This window comes from Archocentrus centrarchus, chromosome 11 (genome assembly GCF_007364275.1).
Source record: "Archocentrus centrarchus isolate MPI-CPG fArcCen1 chromosome 11, fArcCen1, whole genome shotgun sequence".
NCBI lineage: Eukaryota > Metazoa > Chordata > Actinopteri > Cichliformes > Cichlidae > Archocentrus > Archocentrus centrarchus.
In genome coordinates, this window is record NC_044356.1 from 21,084,754 (window position 1) to 21,105,339 (window position 20,586).

Genomic DNA, 20,586 nt, shown 5'->3' on the forward strand with positions numbered 1-20,586 from the left:
TGCTGGTCTAGCACTTGGCTGATGATTAAGGTAAGAAAAGAGTTGCAAATTGATACAGCTAAATTCTTTTCTTGAGTTTTTAATGTCCAGTCCTCCAATATTGGAATCCTCGTAGTTTTTTACACATTTTCTAAACTGTGTTTTGCATTAAATAGAAATTAAAAGCACTTTGCCTTGATTTAAATGTCCTATTATTAAGTAATGTGCCCTTCTGGAACTGTGTAACATACCTGGATAACCCTTAGGTTTTTGGCTGCTCCTAAGCTTGAAATCCTTTATATGTGCTGCTTGTGTTCCCCGAGCATGTTGAAAATATTGCTTTAATTCAGGAAGGTTTGCTATAAACTCTCTTGTCAGAGGTGACTCAATTTTGTGCTCTCTCACCAGTATGCAAGTTATTTCAACTGTTTAAATTTCCCACGAGGCAACAAATAATCAGGGACCTTTAACACAGTTTTGTCTACACCATTTTTATTTTGAAGAGTGTGTTAATATTTTGTGTTCTTTTAAAATCTCTGTGGCTTCTCTGTTGCTGTGTTTTGTGATCAACAACATTGACAACATTTCCCCAATGAGTCAGACTTTTTCACACCTGTCTTCCCACTTGTATTCTCTTCTGTTTTGCACTGTATCCGACACTTTTTCCTCTGACTTCAATCTCATCTTTCCCTTCGCCGTTTCTCAAGTACGAGTCAGACGAGCTGGAAAAAAATGTGTATCAGGATTACGACAGTGACAGCGATGTCCCCGAGGAGCTCAAGCAGGACTATGTTGACGAGCAGACCGGTGATGCTCCTTTAAAGAGGTCAGTTCTAAGTCCAGCTCTGAAAGTATGTCTGAAATCTCCTGACAGTTCATGGATCTTCTGTCTATATCTGTGTTCAGCCTATTTGATAACTGGATTTATGCTTCTTTTTTGGTAATCCTATCAGAAAGAGTTGTTTGGTTTAACTTCTACTCCAGCTGTTTAATTTTTTGGATTTTTTTTTTTTTTTTTATAAATTTGCTTGAAACGTGAGGGAAAAAGAATTATGGTTTATTTGTTCACCTCATCACACCTGTTGAAGACAGCTCTGGACGTTGATACATGGGTCACTTCTCTTGACAAATAAAAAGAATTTTCACTGCTAGCTGTGAAATATTAAATAAAGTAAACCAATTATTTTAATTATCTATACCAGCTAAAACTAGCTGTACTTGAATTTTCATTTTGAAGGCAGTTCTAAAAGGATGTGAAGTCATGCATTACGCCAGTCTTCATGCCTCCAGCAGCAGCAATTTAGGCCAACCTCTGCCTAACCCCGCCAAGTCAGCATTAAGCTTGTTGTATATCCATGAAAAATGATCTTTCTTTTGTACCTCTCCTAATGCAGTTGGTGCGTACTTTAAAATTAGTCGCTATTTAATAATGGTGAAAGCAATTATGCACTTCTCTGCTCAGTGTGTTGAAGCATTAATTTTCATTTGAAAGAGAATTTAATTGCAGCTGGAAAAAGTTTTGTGTTTTGCCTCTTTTATTATCAGGGATGCTTGAATTCTAAAGACCCTATCATTTGTGCAAACACTAAGTGTTGTAGTATTTTACAGCTTTAGCAGTTTAGGTGTTTCTCTCAATTTGATTGCGTTGACCTCGTTTCTAGCTGCAGCATTTTGCTGCGGCTTGGTAGGGTTATAAATTTAATGTCACTGTTCAGTTGGGACTGTCTTTGTTGATAAGCCTGCTCGAACTGCCAAGAACTTACGGTGAGATTATGTTTTTAGGCAACTCTGAGAGTTGATCTAAAATTTTCACAGGATTTGCAGAGGAATCAAAACTCAAAATATTATTACTTATTCATAAGCAGCTCATTACAGAGGCACCATTGTAATGATCCTTTCCTATCTTGTATGATGAAATATTTTGGCTTGTTTGTACTCAGAGTTTCATTACTTCATGAATATGACATGCTAGATTTTTCTCCTTAAGCTATCACCACATGTCCTTGTGTATTAACTTGACATTAGTCCACAGTCACTATTCAGTTCAGTTTTATTTATATAGCGCCAGATCACAAAAAACAGTCACCTCAAGATGCTTTATATTGTAAGGTAAAGACCCCACAATAATACAGAGAAAACCCCAACAGTCAAACGACCAAGCACTTGGCAACAGTGGGAAAGAAAAACATCCTTTTAACAGGAAGAAACCTCTGGCAGAACCAGGCTCAGGGAGGAGCAGCCATCTGTCGTGACCAGTTGGGGGTGAGGGGAGAGAGACAGGACAAAAGACATGCTGTGGAAGAGAGCCAGTGATTAAAAATAACCAATGATTAAATGCAGAGTGGTGAAGAGAGTGAAGGTTTTAAGCCTAATCTTAAAAATAGAGAGGGTGTCTGTCTCCCAAATCCAAACTGGGAGCTGGTTCCATAGAAGAGGGGCCTGAAAGCTGAAGGCTCTGCCTCCCATTCTACTTTTAAATAACATAGGAACCACAAGTAAGCCGGCAGTCTGAGAGTAAGGTGCTCTATTGGGGTGATACAGAACTATGAGGTAAGACTGGGCCTGATTATTCAACATCTTTTATGTGAGAAGAAGGATTTTAAATTCAGTTCTGGATTTAACAGGGGAAAAATTCTTATTTCCTGTTCTTATAAGCAGGAATTACTACTACTTAATTATTTAATGAGTCGCATAGTCATCCAGAAATGAGAGAGACCATGTAATGATTTCTGCCCATGTAATCATTGCTGGCTAATATGGCTTGGAGAGCTTCGTGTCAGGGTCTGGAGCTCCAGGATCACCAGTTCAGAGACTTTACCACTAGGGTCCCATTTCCTGTGTTGTGAAATGGGTTCTGATTGATCAATTACAAGAACTGTGACCCACACTGAAGGCTTTGAACTTGGCCCTATCATTTCAAGGGATTAATGATGTTGACACATATTAGCAAGTCTCTTTTCTCATGATTCTGACCTGCTTTCTCTCTCCCCACCTCCTGCATGCATCAGTGTGCCCCGAGAGACCATGAGAAGCAAGAAGAAGTCAGACTACAACATCAATAAGACCAACGCACCAATTCTCACCAACACCACCCTCAACGTCATCCGGCTTGTTGGTGGGTCCTGCAAACACACACACACACACACACACGCACACACACACACACACACACACACACGCACACACACATTGATGACTAACCTCTGCTTATGAGGAGTCCAGACACAGTGTCCTCTCTGGCCTTCTGAGAGTTCCATTTATTCATCATTTTAGCTAGCAAATCATTGCAATTGGCATGCTCCAAGTCTGCGTGACTGAGCTACACTGATAATGGTTAACCTTCGCCCTGAGTTCTGACCTTCTGTTTCCAAACAAGTGCTTACATATATATATGTGATGTGGCTTTAAAGACCCCTCATTGGCAAAGAGTCTGGTGATGCAACCTCACATTGCCTTGTGCAGTTAGAGGAGATTGTTATCTTTCCTGTGTTGGGGTCTGAAGCTGAAAAATGTGGTTATGTGAATTTAGACTTGTACAGTTTAACAGCTGAGAACAAATTCTCATTTTCAGTGAAAATGTTTCTCTTCCCTGTTCAAAACTTTACTGCACATGCAGTAAAAAAAACAAACTGTACTTTTTCACACGGTACATAATATTGATTTAGAGCCACGTGGAAAAACCTGCAGCAAGAAGAAAGGCAGAGTTTGATTCCATGCGATCACTTCTAATTCAGTCTCTGCTGGACTTTGATGGAGTTAGATTGCGCCCTGAGTTCTTGGTGCAGAATTTAAGAGAAGGGGCGTGAAAAATGAGAGTGTGGGAGAAATAGTGCTGTCTCGGTGGCAAAGCCAGCTAGATTGAGTTTATTTCTTCTCTTTTTCTTCTTCCATACATCAGTTCTGAGTCAATGGTAACCTTGTTACACCCCTGTACCTCTGTAGTTATTGCCTTTATTACTTTTCTGCCAAATTAAATCCTTGTGATTTGTATGCAAATGCAATATGCTCCCACTTAAGTTCTTCCCTAAAAGGATGTGGTTCAACCATGACTAACTTATAGTAGTTTAACTATTTTAATCTTCTTCAAAATGTACTCAAGAACAGAACTGTTTCATTCTTTGTAAACTGCTGTTTGGTTTTACAGTGCTAAAGAATAGCATGGATGCCCTCTATATCACACTCAACACTCAACACAAAGCTTCCATTGTACTCAGTTCTAACTGTCTTTGTTTCCTTTCCCTAAAGGAAAGTACATGCAGATGATGAACATTTTGAAGCCAATTGCCTTTGACGTCATCCACTGTGTGTCACAGCTCTTCGACTACTACCTTTACGCTGTGTATACTTTCTTTGGACGCAATGACATGGTACAGTATTTCTTCATCATTGTGGTGTTTTGTTTATCACTGAATGTTTATACTTAAGACTAATGAGTGGAATACAATATACAGCTCATACACTTGCTACACTTAAAAAAAAACAAAAAACCCTTGAAGCAAAACCTTATAATTGACCCCATTTTTGATTTGCTCATTGTGGCATTTTCACATTTATTGGCTGCAGAGAGTATTTGTACAAGAAAATTCCCACTGGTTTAAAAAGTTATAAGCCTCTATTTGATCCTTAGAAAACAAGTCTAAATAAACATTTTCAACTTCAACGAAGCACAAACACAATGTTGCACTAATTAGCAGCATGCGTGCTAATTAGTGCTAAGTACAAGATGAATGAAATGATCAAATTTTACTCACTGAAACTAAAGGACAGACTCCAGGCTGGACCAAACAGGAAGCCAAATTATTTTATCAGATAAAACACCACAAATAAGTCCAAGAGGCCTTGTGAATGATTGCCTTTGTCGTCACACTGCTCAGTCAAAGCAGCCACGTCCTACTTTTAAATCTTAATTAAATACAAACTGGTAAGTTATTACAAAACTCATCCATCATATAGTTGGTGTGAAGGGAGGGAACCATCCATGAGTAGCAAAACCTTTTTTTTGTTCCAGGCTGTAAATAAGTTGGGTTTTTGTAGTAGAAGCCAAGCGGCAGACGGTTTCTGCTTTGGGGGCCTCGTGTCACTTCTCTGCTTTTGTGATGTGGTTCTTGGCTTAAACAGGCAGGAACCTCCAGCTTGCACTGCGGCAGTTTGCAGCCAAGTGTAATGCTGTGGGAAAGAGATCAAGCACCTTCAAGTCTGAGACCATGGTCCTCAGCTGGAAAAAAAAAATTTTTGCCAATGTCAGGTGCTGTCCCAAGTGGAAGTATTAATTCACAAGTGGTGGGGAGAGCAGAGTGGGAGATTGACTGACAGACTGGTGTGGTGCCTGCAGTGCTATATACTCTGCACTAGTCTGCTGTGGCGAAAAGAGAGCTGAGTGTGAAAGTGCAGCCGTTGGTTTATTGGCTGATGTACGTTCCTACCCTCACCTATGGCCACGAGCTCTGAAAAAATGAGACAGCTGATACAAGCAGCAGAAACAAACTTCCTCCAAAGGTTAGTGGAGCTCTCCCTTAGAGATAGGGTGAGGTGCTTGGTGGCTCAGAGTAGAACCACTACTCCTCCACATTGAAAGGAGCCATTTAAAGTGTGTCAGTCATGTTAGGCGGGTAGGAGGCCCCTGAGCAAACCCAGGACATGCTGGAGAGATTACAACTCTCGGCTGGCTTGGTGTCCCCCTGGAAGAGCTAGAACAAGGTGCTGTGACAGGATGTGCAGATCTTTAAAGTTCAACTGGGGGAAAAAAAGTGCAAAAACTTGTCAGGTAACTAAACCCCACAAGTAATCAAGAGTTTTTGTTTTTGCTCATTGTAATGCTGGCTGTGTTTCAGGTTGCAGTGTAGATGTTCTGTTGTTGTGAAATTACCTTCATACTCATTTCCAAAGCTCGAGAATATAACTTCTTGACACAAATTGCTTAATATTACTTCTGCTGCATCAGTAGTAAGGTGCTTTATGGAGATTGCCTGCATTTATTATTTCTACAGATGGGTTTTTTTTTTTATGTTTATTAGATGATATACAGTGAGATGTGAAATAACCACTGCTTCCATCTTTTCTCATTACTGTCTGTCTCACAGTAAAACTTCAAACTGAACGATAGGGTGCAGTCTGCGAGCCCAGTCCTTGCACTCAATCTAAAGGCTATTATGTCATTTATACTGTGCCTCACAAAGAAGGACGAAAACAGCATTTGTGTCAGTATCACCCTCAGGGATGTGATAATGATGGCAACAAAATGACTTCTGTCCCATCGAGGAGGAAGAGATAAAGAGGATGAAAGCTCCACGGGGGCCTCTCCAGCTCAGATTATTGGCATGCGTATGTGTCAAGGAGAAATGAAGATAGGTTGAGAGTTGATAAGTTGTCACTGGGTCAATGTCACCGATGTGGAATACGTTCTGACCCAATCTCTCCGTACCGCTGCCTACTTTGTCTTAAACTTACAATAAAAAAAAAATTATATATAATATGCGTGGGTTTCCTCCGGGTACTCCAGTTTCCTCCCACAGTCCAAAGACATGCACTTACTGGGGTTAGGTTAATTGGAAACTCTAAATTGCCCATAGGTGTGAATGAGAGCATGAATGTGAGTGTGGATGTCTGTCTCTCTGTGTTGGCCCTGCAACAGGCTGGTGACCTGTACAAGGTGACTCTACCTCTCACCCTATGTCAGCTGCGATAGGCTCCAGCCCCCCCGCGACCATGAACAGGATAAGCAGAAGTGAATAAAAAATATATATATATATTTTTTTTTTGCCCTCCAAAATTTTCCTACTTTCCCAAATCCTGAATCTAATTTTTTCCTGCACCTTTCACATGGCTTCCCTTGTCCTCTATCCCTCCTGCTTGTTTCTCTCAGTGTCTTCCCATCATATCCTCTCTGTTTACATCTATCTGTAACTTTACTGTCACTATTTATTCACTGTATCTCTAGCCCGCAAAAGTGTCACTTCATGAACCCAAGCATTTTCATTAATGGTCTCACTTGAAGAGCCACAGAGAGCTTAATGCTAATGTCCCCATGAATCTTTAAAAAGCTCCTGGAAATTGCTAGTCACATACGCTGGTGTTTTGACCTATAGGCTCTGCTCTTCTTACACGGCTAGAATCAAGATGGGGCTGCTTGATTCCCCCACTTGAAGAGTAATGGATGGCATTAATATTCAAAAGGGTAAATACACCCATTATCTGTGTGTATTTGTCTGTGTGTATTTGCCTTGTTAAGGCAAACTGCACTATTGACAGTGTCACACATGCTAAAGATGCATTATATGCTCTGCTCACAAATTCTCCACCGTCAATAATAACCAGGTTTTCAGAGGCAGATTTGCAAACACATTTTGGGAAAATTATTAATGTTTGAAAATTGCAGAAAATTGAACCTCAAGGGGAAAAACTTGTGTATTTCACTTAAGTTTCTACTCTTGGTAGACACAGTAGAGGGCCATCATGAGAAAAGGACAGAAAGAGTTGTGAATTGAATGATGGAGGGCTGATAGAGACAGTAGAATATTTTCATTTTAAAAAACGATGGCAGAGATGCGGGGGATGAAAGGCTGCCGACTGAAATCAAAAAGGGGGTTAGACAAAGAGAGAACTGATTGGGAAAGTTTATTTTTCACTCTTAACTCCTAGCTGCTCCTCACTCTGGATCTTATTTATCTTCTATGTACGTGTGCAATAATACAGACAGTCATCTGTGGCCTACAATGAAAGCAGACAGCCCCCACATGCACCTGTCTGTTTTGAAAACTAAAGCAGGAATAGTTGAAATGGTCAGGGTCCAAAAAAACTCACTCCTACTTCTACCTGCCTAATAAATGGTCACTTCTAAACGGCCGCTGCTTTCAAACCCTTGACATTAAGATGGTCAAATTGCATATATTTCAAACCCACGCTGACGTCACATTTGAGGTTTCCAACTACTAGAAATGTATTATTCCTCCTGATTCCCCTTCAGTGGGTTTAAAAAGTTTCTAAAAACAATAAAGTCAGCTTGAGAGTTTTTTTAAGGCGTCCCATTGACCATCAAAGTGGTCTGTTAACATTTGGTCCTTTGTATTTTTAGATAAAAAACAGTACGGACAAACACAGCAGTAACACTTAATTCTGAGCTATTGCTAAGCTCAGAGAGGTTTAAAGGGGCATGTTGAGCTGGAGAGGTGTATCAGGTTTTTCAGTGCCACCTCACTACCTCCCCAGTTGCAACATTTGCAGAACACTGCTACACAATATGAACTGATTAGTCCCAATTTACAGAGCTACCATGTGTCTTATTTTTCCCTTACCTCACATGGCTGAACAGCATTTGCTTATTAGTTACTAAAGTATTTTGTTGGTCTTAAATGAAAAACTTTTTACATTTGTGGACAGAACAATGCAGACAAGTAATTCCACTCATTACTTCCATTAATCTAATCATGTTTATTTTGTTTGTGCATTTCTCTTTTGTTTCCAGCTGTGTTCTTCTTCTTCCACTGTTACTTTTTAATTTTGAGCTTTTGCTTCTTGTTTTTCCTTTCTTGCTATCCGTTCGTCATCCATAGCCTGTTCCAAGTCCATCTTTGCAAGCTCATGGTGGCAGAGAGGCAGGCACTGCCAGGGTTGTGGGCCCGGCCTGCTTGGTAAGAGTACAACCTGGAGTGTTACAACCACCTCAGGGTTGTGCTGCTTTGAGAATCCAAAGGACTAGACGACGTGTGTGGTGTGGCTGTTTTGAAGACCTTAAGATGTGTGCGATTTGCTTTCACAAGTGACATCGAGCACATCAGAGTGATTTCAGAAGCATTTAGATGTTCAGATTTCTGTGCTTTCACCCTCTCCACTGCATTTTTTTGTGAACTCTCATCTGTCACGTACTGTTGTCAGTGTGATTGTCTGATTTTGATGTTGGGTCTTCCCAACTACTCCTCCCTCTTTAAGATTAGAGTTGGCTAGAAGCAGAAAGTGAAGATTCTCTTGTCTCTGACTATGTGAGATGAGAGCAAACTTTCTAGTGTGAGTGTGATTTTACACTCTGCTGAAGTGTGTGTTCTTATAGAGTAAGATATTTATACACATTTCAAACACTCACTGTCTGTGTGTGTGTGTGTGTGTGTGTGTGTGTGTATTCTACAGTATGAGTCATCAGGTCTGGGCCTTATCAGCAGCAGACTGAGAACCACACTGAACCGGATCCAGGAGAGCCTCATTGATATGGTAAGACTGCATCTCGCTCTTCCTCTTTTAACTTCTCTTCTGTTCACTCTTTCTTTCTCTTTCCATCCATCCATCCTCTTACACTTATCCGGGGTGGATCGCACTGGCAGGAGCCTAAATAGAGAAACCCACTCCCCACCCAGGTCCTCCAGGTTGTCCAGGGGAAGCCCAGGCAAGCCGAGAGATATATTCTCTCCAGTGTGTCCTGGGTCTGCCCTGGGGCCTCCTCGCCATAGGACATGCCAGGAACACCTCACCCAAGAGGCGCCCAGGAGGCATCCTAGTCAGAGACCCGAACCACCTCAACTAGTGTCTTTTGAGCAGCTCTACTCCACCTGACACACACTGTAACCAACCCCTATGGCACCTCCTGCGGATGGTGGGTCTAAAGGAGAGTATGCTCATGTCACGTCTTTGGGCTGCGCCCAGCCGGCCCCCACAGGCTAAAACACAGCCACCAGGTGCTCTCTGTCGAGCACCCTCCCCAGGCCTGGCACTGGGACCCTGGTATCCCTGATCCCTTGAGCTCTTTGTCTTGTCCCTCACCCAGGACCAAGTCGCCTTGGGAGACCCTGAACACCATAGCCCTTGGGATCACTGGTACACACAAACCCCTACACCAAGATAAGGCACCGGTTCCCGGAGAGGCCTCTTTTACCAGTGCGCATTATCTCATTGCCTGTCTCATTTTCTGACACTAACACACCATTTCTGCTCTATGTCCCCCCCCATCTTTATGCACCTCTTTCCTCTTAATGCTGCTCCCTTTAGTTTTTGGCCATCCATTTTGTCTGTACTGACCATGCTGTATATGTGGTCTTATTGTTTAGAGAGCCCACAGCCAGCGTCACAAAATGCATTATGGGTCATCATTATCTGGCTGGTGGTCATGTACCCCTCCCTCTGTTTAAATGGGCAGGCCAGGGTGGATGTGTGTGTTATTCCATTAAGGCTCTCTACTGCTGCTCCTTGCTGTAATAATACATAGTGACAATTAGTGTGGTGCAGTCCACTTTTTGCCTGATATTCTGTCTTTCTGCAGTCTGTCTCTCCTGTTACATTATGATAAAAGTGTCATCTCTTGCTTCTGCTTCCGCCTGACTTTCTTGCCATGCTGAAGTAGAGTAGATGTGTTTAGTACTTCATGAGAGGTCCCCCTAGCAACCTAAACAGCAAAGCTGAGGGAAGGTTCTGGATCACTTGAGCCAACCTTCACTATGACCCTTATTGAAAAGTAAAGTTTTACACCTTACAGTAGGTGACTGCCAGCTAAACCCAAAGTTGGAACTTCTCCCACCAGTGTGGAGCGTTGACAGCTCTGCCTCCCACTGTGCTTTTGGAAACTCAAGTAACCAGAAGTAGGTGGTATGTCAGGCATGTTGTTGCAATAGGTAGCTGCTTGTTTGTAGGTGCTAGTAAGTGTGTATTTATGTAAAGAGATATAGTTTTTCATACATATTTCTTACTGTGGTCATCTCTGTTTACTTGTGAATAAGAATAAGCTGAATCTGTAGACCAGAGGCAAGGTTTTCTGTACTATAAATTGCTTGGTTTCTGTTTGTAGTCTGCTTCTAGTACATATGCTATTGATCATTTGGTTTTGTGAAGGCTTTGGTTGCACGCAAAAGGGGAAACCATCAGCTGTCACTTCAGGATTTTGCTTTTAAAAATAACTTCAAATCTTTTTACCTTTGCAAACAGTGGCTGTTGCACTTTTCTCTTCCCTTAACAGTTAGCCGCACATTATTGCTTTGTTTCACAAGGTCCCATAATGGCCTTTTTCTGGCTACTTGCTTGTAATCTCTGTAGTTTCACAGTTTGGAGGTGGTAGGAAGAGAAGAAGAAAACAAAAAGCAAAACAGAGTTATGAATCATGAAGGCAGAAAAAAAAAATCCCAGAGAAGAATAATGAATTATCTAAACCTTAAATTGCTGTGTGCTGCCATATGTTTTCTACCCTCAGGGGGCCCAGTAGCGACTATTTACACCTAAGTATTTTTCTGAGTAAACTGTGGGCTGTTTTCAAATATCAGACAGGCTGCGGGTGATATGCTCAACTCTCAGCTGATCAAATGGGCTCAGACAAACAGACAAAGTATGAGGGGAGAGAATAAGAGAAAAACAGAACTGAGTTGAATTGAACTGAAGCATTTAAGTTTCTGTGACAGCATGAATTCTCTCAGATGACAAAAGTGTGCTAACGGAAAAGCACATTGATGCACATTCATATTTTAGGTAAGCAAAATCACATCCCTTTGTCCCTGATTAAGAGCTGTTTCCAACCACCATGGAGGAACAACACAGTCGGGCTCTGTAACTACACCTATCCTTTCTCCAGTGTAGTGGCAGATGCTTTTAGTCCATCTTTTCTCATGCAAAACTATTTTAGCTCATCTTAATAAATCATTTGATGTTGGAAAAATGCCCTATTTTCCAAACTAACACAGCACTCCCTATTTTTTTCTTCTTTTCCATCTTGCTTTCCTTTTACTCTTCTATGTTTTACATTATGACCTGCACACATAAATATCACAGGCACACAGTCCAGAGTTAACATACTATTGTCCATTAGTTGCTGCATTTTTTTCCATGGATCTCTTAGATGAGGGGGGCTACAGACTATGAATCCTTCTTTCTTAATGATTGGTAACTGAACTTCACAGTGAACGTGCTGATATATTTCTGTAGCGTACAGAAACTATTCTACCTGCGTACAAATGCACAAACCCACACGCTCCAGAGATTGTGACAGGGAAGACCTCATTTGTAAACATATTATAAAGTTAATTGCACACTGCATGTCAATTGGGCTGCCGAATCCTTGCGGTTTTGTTCCCCTGATTTGCCATCGCAACTGTCTGATTCCAAAACCAATGTGCTTGTAATGACTCCGAGTCCCATATGGGCACCAGTGAGATTCCATCTCATCTGGTTTCAGGTACAGTGTGTCTTCAGCTTAAATTAGGACTCCATGGGGAAAGTAAAAGATCACCTCCTAGTTTATGTTCTATTTCTCTACCTCTCATTTTCTTGATTACCTTTCTGAAACCCTGCCAGTAGTCTGGCTTTAACACTTTTTGTTTCAATTCCACTCACTGTGGACTTCTGTTTAAAGTGTTTGAAAGGTTGGGCAGCTAGGGAGAATGAGTGGGAGAGATGCGCTGCTGTATTGCACAAAACACTTGTTATATAACGTTTAATCACATGCACTGTCTATTTCATTGAAAATGAATTGGCTGCTGTGTAAAATTATCATCTGCTTAAAATTCTCACTTGCAAAAATTCACCTCCTTTGGTGATACTGCTTGGGGCAGGTTAGACGACTGCACCATATCAGAATAATGTCATGAACCCCATCAGTAGCCATATTAATGCTGCCAGAAGGTTCAGCTGTGACAGCTGTTGAGAGCCGTTGCTGCAGGCAACATTGTGAAGAGAGCTGATGAAGGCTTGCCTTTTGCATTGAAATGATAGGAAAGCCACCCCCGGGTTGGCTAACCTTTTACTTCTCTCCCTACGCAAACCAACAGTTCTTCATCTTTCAGTCAGTTGGTTTATCTTACTTATTTGTGCGACTGTTTCACTGTCACGTGTTTCAGTTTTTATCATTCCATCTTATCTGTTTGTCCTATCATCTCCTTCTCTTCAGCAGCTGTGTACCAGAGATTACATGCCTCTCAGCTCTGAGCACAAACAACTGCCTGTTGTCCTACAGTTTATTGGTGCTTCTGACTGAGTACACAAGACTCTGTATTCAGTTTCGCTTCTCACATTGATCTAGGGAGGAAGGAAAGCTCATTCAGCTTGAAAATTATGTTTGATTTCCCCTTTTTTCCTGTTTGATTTCAGCCTTAGAGTTGCTGAGATCTACCTTCAATCGTGATGCATTGATTAGATGTATCTTTGCATGTTCATAAGCTTGTTTATGGGGTACTCAACTTTGGAGTTGAGTGGGACTTGGGTTTATTTCAAGCTTGGCACTGAAACTACAGTGAGAATGCCTGTGATTTCTGTCCTGGCACCACTAATTTGGCAGTAAGCTGGCCTGTAGAAAAGTGCATGAAAAATATGCACTGACTAGCACCCGATTGATATTATTAGCCAATATTAGCTGTTTGCTGATCTGTCCATATCAGCATTTATAGCAGCCAATAAATAAAAATTTTAAAGGCAAATAACATCCTTTAATCATGTTATAAGTGTTAATTTTGCAGAGTTTGTCCACGAGAGGGAACTCTGCAACTTCCCTGTTGGCAACACACATTTGGAACACTAAAAAAAAACAACCAGTTGATCCTAGCAGTTAGACAGAATGTAAACAAATAAATAACCACACATAATAAATGTTAGGGACATCAGTAATGTTTCTGAAATAAAAAAAAATTCCAGCCTATATATCGGATTATCGGCTTTTTAAATCACCAAATATCTGTTATCAGTCTCAGTCTTAAGACACAAAACACTAAATGAGAAAAACATACCAGGACAGTCTTAACTTCAACAAGCAAATGATCATATCTACAGATTTATAGCACTACTGTAGTACTACTGAGGATTTTACAACACTGAATACTGTCCAACCCATTTTTCAGACTCTTCATATCTGTCTACCAGTATCAGAGTAACAATCGCTAAGCCTGTGTTGTTTTTGTGGTTCGTTACACTGGCTTGGCACACTTGCAAGTTATATGTCATGAAACACACACACACAGACTGCATACTTGAACCCAGTCATTAGTTCTCTCATGAGGGCACGTCATTGTCCATGCTGGTCTCTTTGTTGTGGCTTCCTGTCTCACTCTGTTAATGGTGCAATAATCCAGAGAGGAGTGCCATGTGACAAGGATTGCAGATCATAATTAAGCACCATGGTGTTACTATTTATACTGTAGCTGTCAGGATATTGCAAGAATTGACATTTTGTTGGAGATTTGGTTGAATGCGCACACACACTTTATTGATAGGCCCAGCTGCAGGTCATGCTCCTCCGCTGTGATGAGGAGACAGTATTTTCTCCCCCGGATACAGTAACACAGATTCCTGTCTGAAATGTCTTGTCAACTTCTGCCAACCCATCATCACATCTCCCACCGTGACGCACATGGTGATAAACAAAATTCTGCACTTCAGGTTAAATCTTTTGATTTGTATTCTGCAATATCTCTACTCCCAACACCAGCTCCACAGACTTTATTTTGGTTTAAGTACCCCTGTTATGCTTTTCCTTAGTTTTTTTATTTATTTATTTTTTTGTCATATACATTTTTAGAATGTGGATTCTCATATTAGATTTGGCCAAAGTTTCAAATGATGAGATCAGCATATGTACAATAATCTCTTTGAGCCAAAAGTTCAGGCTTCCAACTCCTCAAAATACTCATTTTCAGTGAGGTTTTACTAGCCTTGAGACTCTGTATGATATCAGTAAGCAGATATCTGTAATCAGAGCACATTGAATCCCCACTTTTCAAATCTTTTGTTTGTGAGGAGCAGCCAACAGAGGAAAGCTGGTTTAAATAGAGGGTAGGTTTAACAGGAGGAGAGCTACATGTTTTTTTTTCCTTTCAGTAAATGGATAAACTGATGGCCAGCACTAAGGTCCAGTATAATATAAATAAGGATCATTTTGAATTATGAATCATGTAAAGCTACTGTCTTAAGGTCTAAGGATATAGAGCTGGAAATCAGCATCATAGGTCCTCTTTGATTCGTGTCTAGCTTTCTGAGCCAAAGAGTGTCAAGCAAAGCTTTTTCTTCCTCTAACATGGTGGTTTTGTTATCCCAAAGAAGGTGAAGAGACCAGTAGCTGTGGGAAAAGAAGTTGTCATAGATCGGCTTAGAGAGGCTGGGCAATGTCACACAAAATAAATTAAGGCCCTAATTCCATTTGACATTCATCTAATGAGAACCAAATTTCAAGTATTAGAGTGACAAAGAGGTGCAATAGGATCCACTTGACAGTAATTGCCTGGCAGCCAGTCCATTCCACTTGTCCATAAATCTCTATGGAATGGATTGGAGAGGAGTAAGCAGTCAATCACAGTAGATTGAGACACTTCAACTGAGAGATCGCTTTTCAGCTCCCAGCGTGAAGCTTCCTTCATGACAACCGTTATTACAGAATTACAAAGTTGTCAGGGTTTTCTGAACCTTTCAGTTTGTGGATATTTTTTTTTCTGGGGAATATCATTTAAAAGTTATCATGCTCTTTTGTCTTCAAACACAAATTAACATCTTTACCAATTACGTTTAATCATCTGAAAGGCTTGCAAGCTGATCTTGCAAAATTCGCTGTTGGTTCAAAAGCTCAAAGGCAAAACTGTCTAATCGAGGGTTGTGTGGGCGCTGTCTCAACTGTCCTACACCCTTGCCAGTCCATCACAGGGTAAACACAGAGAGACATACACCCTACAGCCAATTTTAGACTCACCATTTTACCTAACATGCATGTCTTTGGACTGCGGGAGGAAACCAGAGTAAATGGAGGGATCCCATGCAGACACAGGGAAAAAAATGCAAACTCGACACAGAAAGCCCAGACTGGCCAGCAAATTTCAACGCAGGACGTTCCTGCTGTGAGTGCAGACCATTTAGATGCCAAGATTCTGCAGATTTTAGTTTTTTCAATCACAGTTGTAACAGGGAAGTAAATGTTTTTGGGTTTTGGATTAGTTTTTGTTTAGTGAGCGATATCTTCTCAGGGGTCTGTAGCTGTGGATACAAAGCGTCTCCAGTACCTACCACAAAATTAGCTTAGAACCAAAATTGTGCTACTCAATAAATCATCCAATGGACATGTAGGGAAACCTAATAATCAAATAGATTATCCGCCAGAGCTGGGCCCTGATCCAGAAAACCAGAGAATTTGTTGAGGCAAGTGAAATCCTTTGCCTGCTGTGCATGCTGTGGCTATATCTTAGAAACGAGGGAGCCAATAGCTATTATTTGTTTCTGTGGTGCACACTTGCTGTAGGGTTGCTTGGAAACTGCTAGAACAAAGCACTTGGACGATTTATTTATTTATTTATTTTTGACGTTCAATAGTAAGGGTGCAACGTTAAGTTGGAATTGCAAATATGAGATAAGTGGAGGCTGGTAAAATGTTTCCCCTGGCAAAATTCAGTATTTTTCTGAGAATAACTTTTCATCCTGGTCGATAGAAGGCTTTATTGACACTTGACCCTCTAAGGCATTTTAGAAAGACAGTGATATGTCCCATGTGGATATAATAAAACACAGCAGGATTTTTACAACACACAAACACAAACATATGTAGACACAATTGTTTGTCATCATTAAGAATAAATTTCAGTTGGTTAAATATCTTAGCCCTCTCATCTTTGATCTGTTAGAAGAAAAACACCAGGGACTAAAAGTTATCCAGCTTCTCCCTCATCTCTGTTTTTTCTCAAAACTTTGCTTTTTATCTGATTTCTCTCCCCGGATGTTCAGTTTTTATAAGTTTTCTTGTCATTGCTCAATATCCAATCATTACACAACCTTGCCTGACTTTGATGCTCGATGTCTTCATGTTTAATGATTTCGTTGGTCCACATGGGGAAACAATTGGGATATTAATACCTCGTAGGCAGAAGCAAAACTTTTTGCCTGTTTGTCTCTGCAGAGAATACTAAGGTCCTCAAGGATGGTGGAGATTTAGGCAAGCTGGTTTTTTTTGACTAGTGGATGTTAGCTAAGTTCAGTGTCATTATCATAACTTTGACATTTATGCTTAAGCAACGGGAGTCTTTTCTTTTTGAACTTTTGCAAGAAAACTTTGAAACCTTTGGAATTTCTAGGATTTTATTCTCAATGCAATGATGTAATGATTTCCAGATCATTTCAACTTAAGCTACACTTATTGAAAAAGTACAAAGAACATATTGAATGTTGAAACTTAGTGTTTTTTGTAGAAATTATGCTGAATTTCATTTAATGAAGAGCAGGTGTGTTCGAAACGTTACACTACCAAGATGCAATAACTGGTAAAACTGTGGTTCTGCAGCGTGCGAGCTGTTGATTATTTTCATGTTATGAGTTTTCCTAGTTTTTTTTCTGTGTGTACTGTACGTGCATGTATTTTTCCTATCCGGGCTTGAGTTTGATACCAACTTTTGTAGGTTTTTGAGAACTGAGGAGGCAAACTGCTCCTTGATGTAGGATTTCAGCTGCTCTACTCTTCCACCTCTGTTAGATACTTTGCTTTTTAGCACTAGCAACACCAAGTTTTACCAATTCGAAAGATTTGTTAATATTTTGCTGCTGCCCTTCTCAGGTTTGTTTGGACCTCTTAGAACTGCAAGCGGAGCTCTTGCTGCTCATTCCAGGGAAAGCAGTAAAACTCCTGAATTTCTTTCATCTGTAGACCACTTGTTTTATTGTAGAATGATGAATACTCGGGTCTTCAGATTTGTGCATCTTTGTCTTCAGTAATAGGAAAGTGAAGATGAAAACAAGCAATTTTTAAGGCCTCAGTTTTGGCTTTGGGAAATCATATAGTGCCTGTACCAAATTGATGTTTGAGTAAAAAAAAAAAAGCATCTTTAGTTAATAAGAATCATATCAACATCTCATAAGTCAAAGGTTTGAATTACTTAAGTATGCTTCGCCTCTTTCTTTTGTTAAGATTTATCCAGGGACAAACTAACAAAAGGAAAAAGTGTCAGAGGGAAGTTTTTTTTTCCCCCTCATCGTTTAGTGTAAGAGGTTTTAAAATGCTTCATTAACTCAAGGCCACTTCAAAGTGCCCGTGCCAGACAGATAATTAAAACACGGTGAGCTCACAAAGAAAGGAATTGTTCTCTCCCTCCAGTCCTTCTTTTTGGCCCCATTGTGTTGCTTGAGATTATACTAAGCATTGAGACACTCACTTAGATATTTCTTTTTTCTATAATATGAAGAATTAAGATTTTTGTTCACATCTCACTGGTGAACTTTAATTATTTTAGGTGCAGGCTCAGTAAACTATATAAAGTGTTGTGCTGAGCTGGTGGTAATGAAAGGGCTCATTTACTGCTGATTATCTGTGCTGTCATAGAGCATCTTTAATGATGCTATTAGAAGTTAAAGCTAAAAATCATGAGTAAATGTTGTTTTCAAATAAGAAGGTGAATGTGGATTTCTAATGAGAGCTGCCAGCTCATTGTAACCTTACTCATGCCCACATTGTCGTGTCCACATACTAAGTTCAGAACAGATGATTTGAGTTTCTTGGAAACATTTTAAAAGAAAGCAAAAATGTTTATTTCAAACTGTTAAACCGAGTAAAAGATGACTGAGAGTTCATTCTGGTTGCATGAGAACCGTAGGCTCCAGCACATCTTACTGTAATCTCTGTCTGTGTGTTTGTTTCTTTGTCTGCCAACTCCTCCTTCATGATGCGGAGCTGAGTAACCAAACTTGGCACACAAGTGCATCTTAGGTCCCTGAAGGTCCACATCTATATCAGATATTAGGATGCCATCATGTTGCCCAGCAGCCACCAGTCAACAGGATAAAATTACCTTTTTTATGTAGTTATAGCACCATATTGTGTAATGTTTATTTCATGATAGTCACACGTAATTTATATCTGCAAAACTTCAACTATGCATGGTATTTTATGACACCATCAGATTGCCTGGCAGCCTCCTTGTGACAGGAAAAAAATTACCTGATTTTTTTTTTGCCTTTATGCATCTGCATCCATATTGTTTTAATCTCACAACAGTAACATCTCATTTATATTTTACAATTATTCATTTTGTCCACCAGTCACCTAGCAATGAGCTAAAATAACCAATTTTTTTTTTTGTGACTGAGATTTTAAGTTAGCTTGAAATCATTCCACTTTCAGTAGAGTTCAAAAACAACCTAAATATTGAACATCATTCTCCACAGTGAAGTAACACTGAAGAGCTCATATTTAGGTGTGTTAGTTTGACGACCTTTAGGCAACATTCCAGAGTGACACGTAAGACTGTGACATACTGCTGATTATATTAGCGGTGAACATCTATCAGACTGTTAATGGTTGGTGATCTCAGAATCTCATGTGTTTCCTTGTTTTCTGTTGTTGGTTTGTGTCTGAACCAGACAAGTTAACCAAGGTCACATTTCCTTCAGGTGCAAGTCCAGAGGAGTTCTTAATTATTTTGTTATCAACAAAGACCTCCTGCTACAGTTGTCCTGATTAAAATCATTTAAATAATTGCGTAGATTGCCCAGACTGTTAGATGAAAATATTCAACGCTCATTAATCAAACAGCCTGTTCATCTACAGTAGATTAATTTAATTGAGCTGAAGAATGTGTATTGAATAACTTTCTCTAAAGTTAATTTGACAAATTTCCAGCTCTTTTTTTTTTTTTTTTGCTCTTTTTGTTGTTTTTGTAGCTGAGATCATAAGTGGAGTCCTTATTCTTTCTTTACATCAGTACTGAAGAGTGTATGCTTCTTTAGTTTACCTAATTAAGAAATCTTTGCCTATTACATGCTGTGGTTTTACAAATATTGCTTTTCTAAGGAATATTTTTAACACTTTGAATAACATTTCACTTTTTCTTGCATACACAACAACACAGCAATAAATTATTTGACGTGGGATAGATGTTTTAAAATGTTTGGTGAGGATTTGCATGCAGATGACAGATTGTGCCTTTGGTAAGTCGTTCACAATCCAGTGTTTGTGAGCAGTGTTGTAAGATGAGTCATGTAAGTCTGCATCTCTTCAGCTGCCTGATATGTAGGCAGCCTAATTGTAGATGGCAGGGCTGGTTCTAGCCTGCTGTGTTAGGGTGGGCACCTAGAAATAATAAGTGAGTAACTTGAGCGAGACAAAGACCTGAAGTTAGAGCAGCCGACAAGTATCCCACGGGTTGCTGGTTTCGGTCCCTGTTCAAATGATGGTATCTTCTTCCTCTGAGATGACTGATTTTTATACATAATCCCTGACAAAAATAAGCATAATATATAAAATCTTGACTAAACTAATCTTTAGAACAGTAATTTGTTCCAGCCGGCATGTAGCAGCTCTGTGATAGTTTCTCACAGGCTGAAGAACAGCAATCCCTGCAGGGATCTGCACATTTACTCTCTAAAAGAGCAGCTGACATTATTTTGGAGTTTGGAGAGAGGCAGACTCCATAATAGGACACGAGAAAATGATGACATTTTAACACCATGACACATCAAATTGAAAAGCTAATGCATGCACACAGATTCTTTCCTTAGCATCCTGCAGCTATTTTGAAAAATTACAAATAAGGGAAAATCTCAAACGCATATAACGGAAGCAGTGACTGATTTTAGCAAGCAGGACAGGTGAGTAATTTTATTTATGTTAAACATGTTAGCATGTAACCAGCATAAAAGCTGCTCCAACTGGTAAGCGAGAACTATAAAATGGAATAAAAATGCCAAAAACAA

The 20,586-nt window shown here is 40.0% G+C and overlaps 1 protein-coding gene across 1 annotated transcript in view; it reads left to right on the forward strand.

Moving 5' to 3' along the window:
- Nucleotides 1–20,586, forward strand: part of vps50 (VPS50 subunit of EARP/GARPII complex) — a 111,039-nt gene that overhangs the window by 68,482 nt on the left and 21,971 nt on the right. The window contains exons 19-22 of the mRNA XM_030741611.1: nt 687–805; nt 2,988–3,094; nt 4,225–4,346; nt 9,100–9,180. Coding sequence (XP_030597471.1) covers nt 687–805; nt 2,988–3,094; nt 4,225–4,346; nt 9,100–9,180 — 429 coding nt within the window. The remainder of the gene's footprint in view (nt 1–686; nt 806–2,987; nt 3,095–4,224; nt 4,347–9,099; nt 9,181–20,586) is intronic.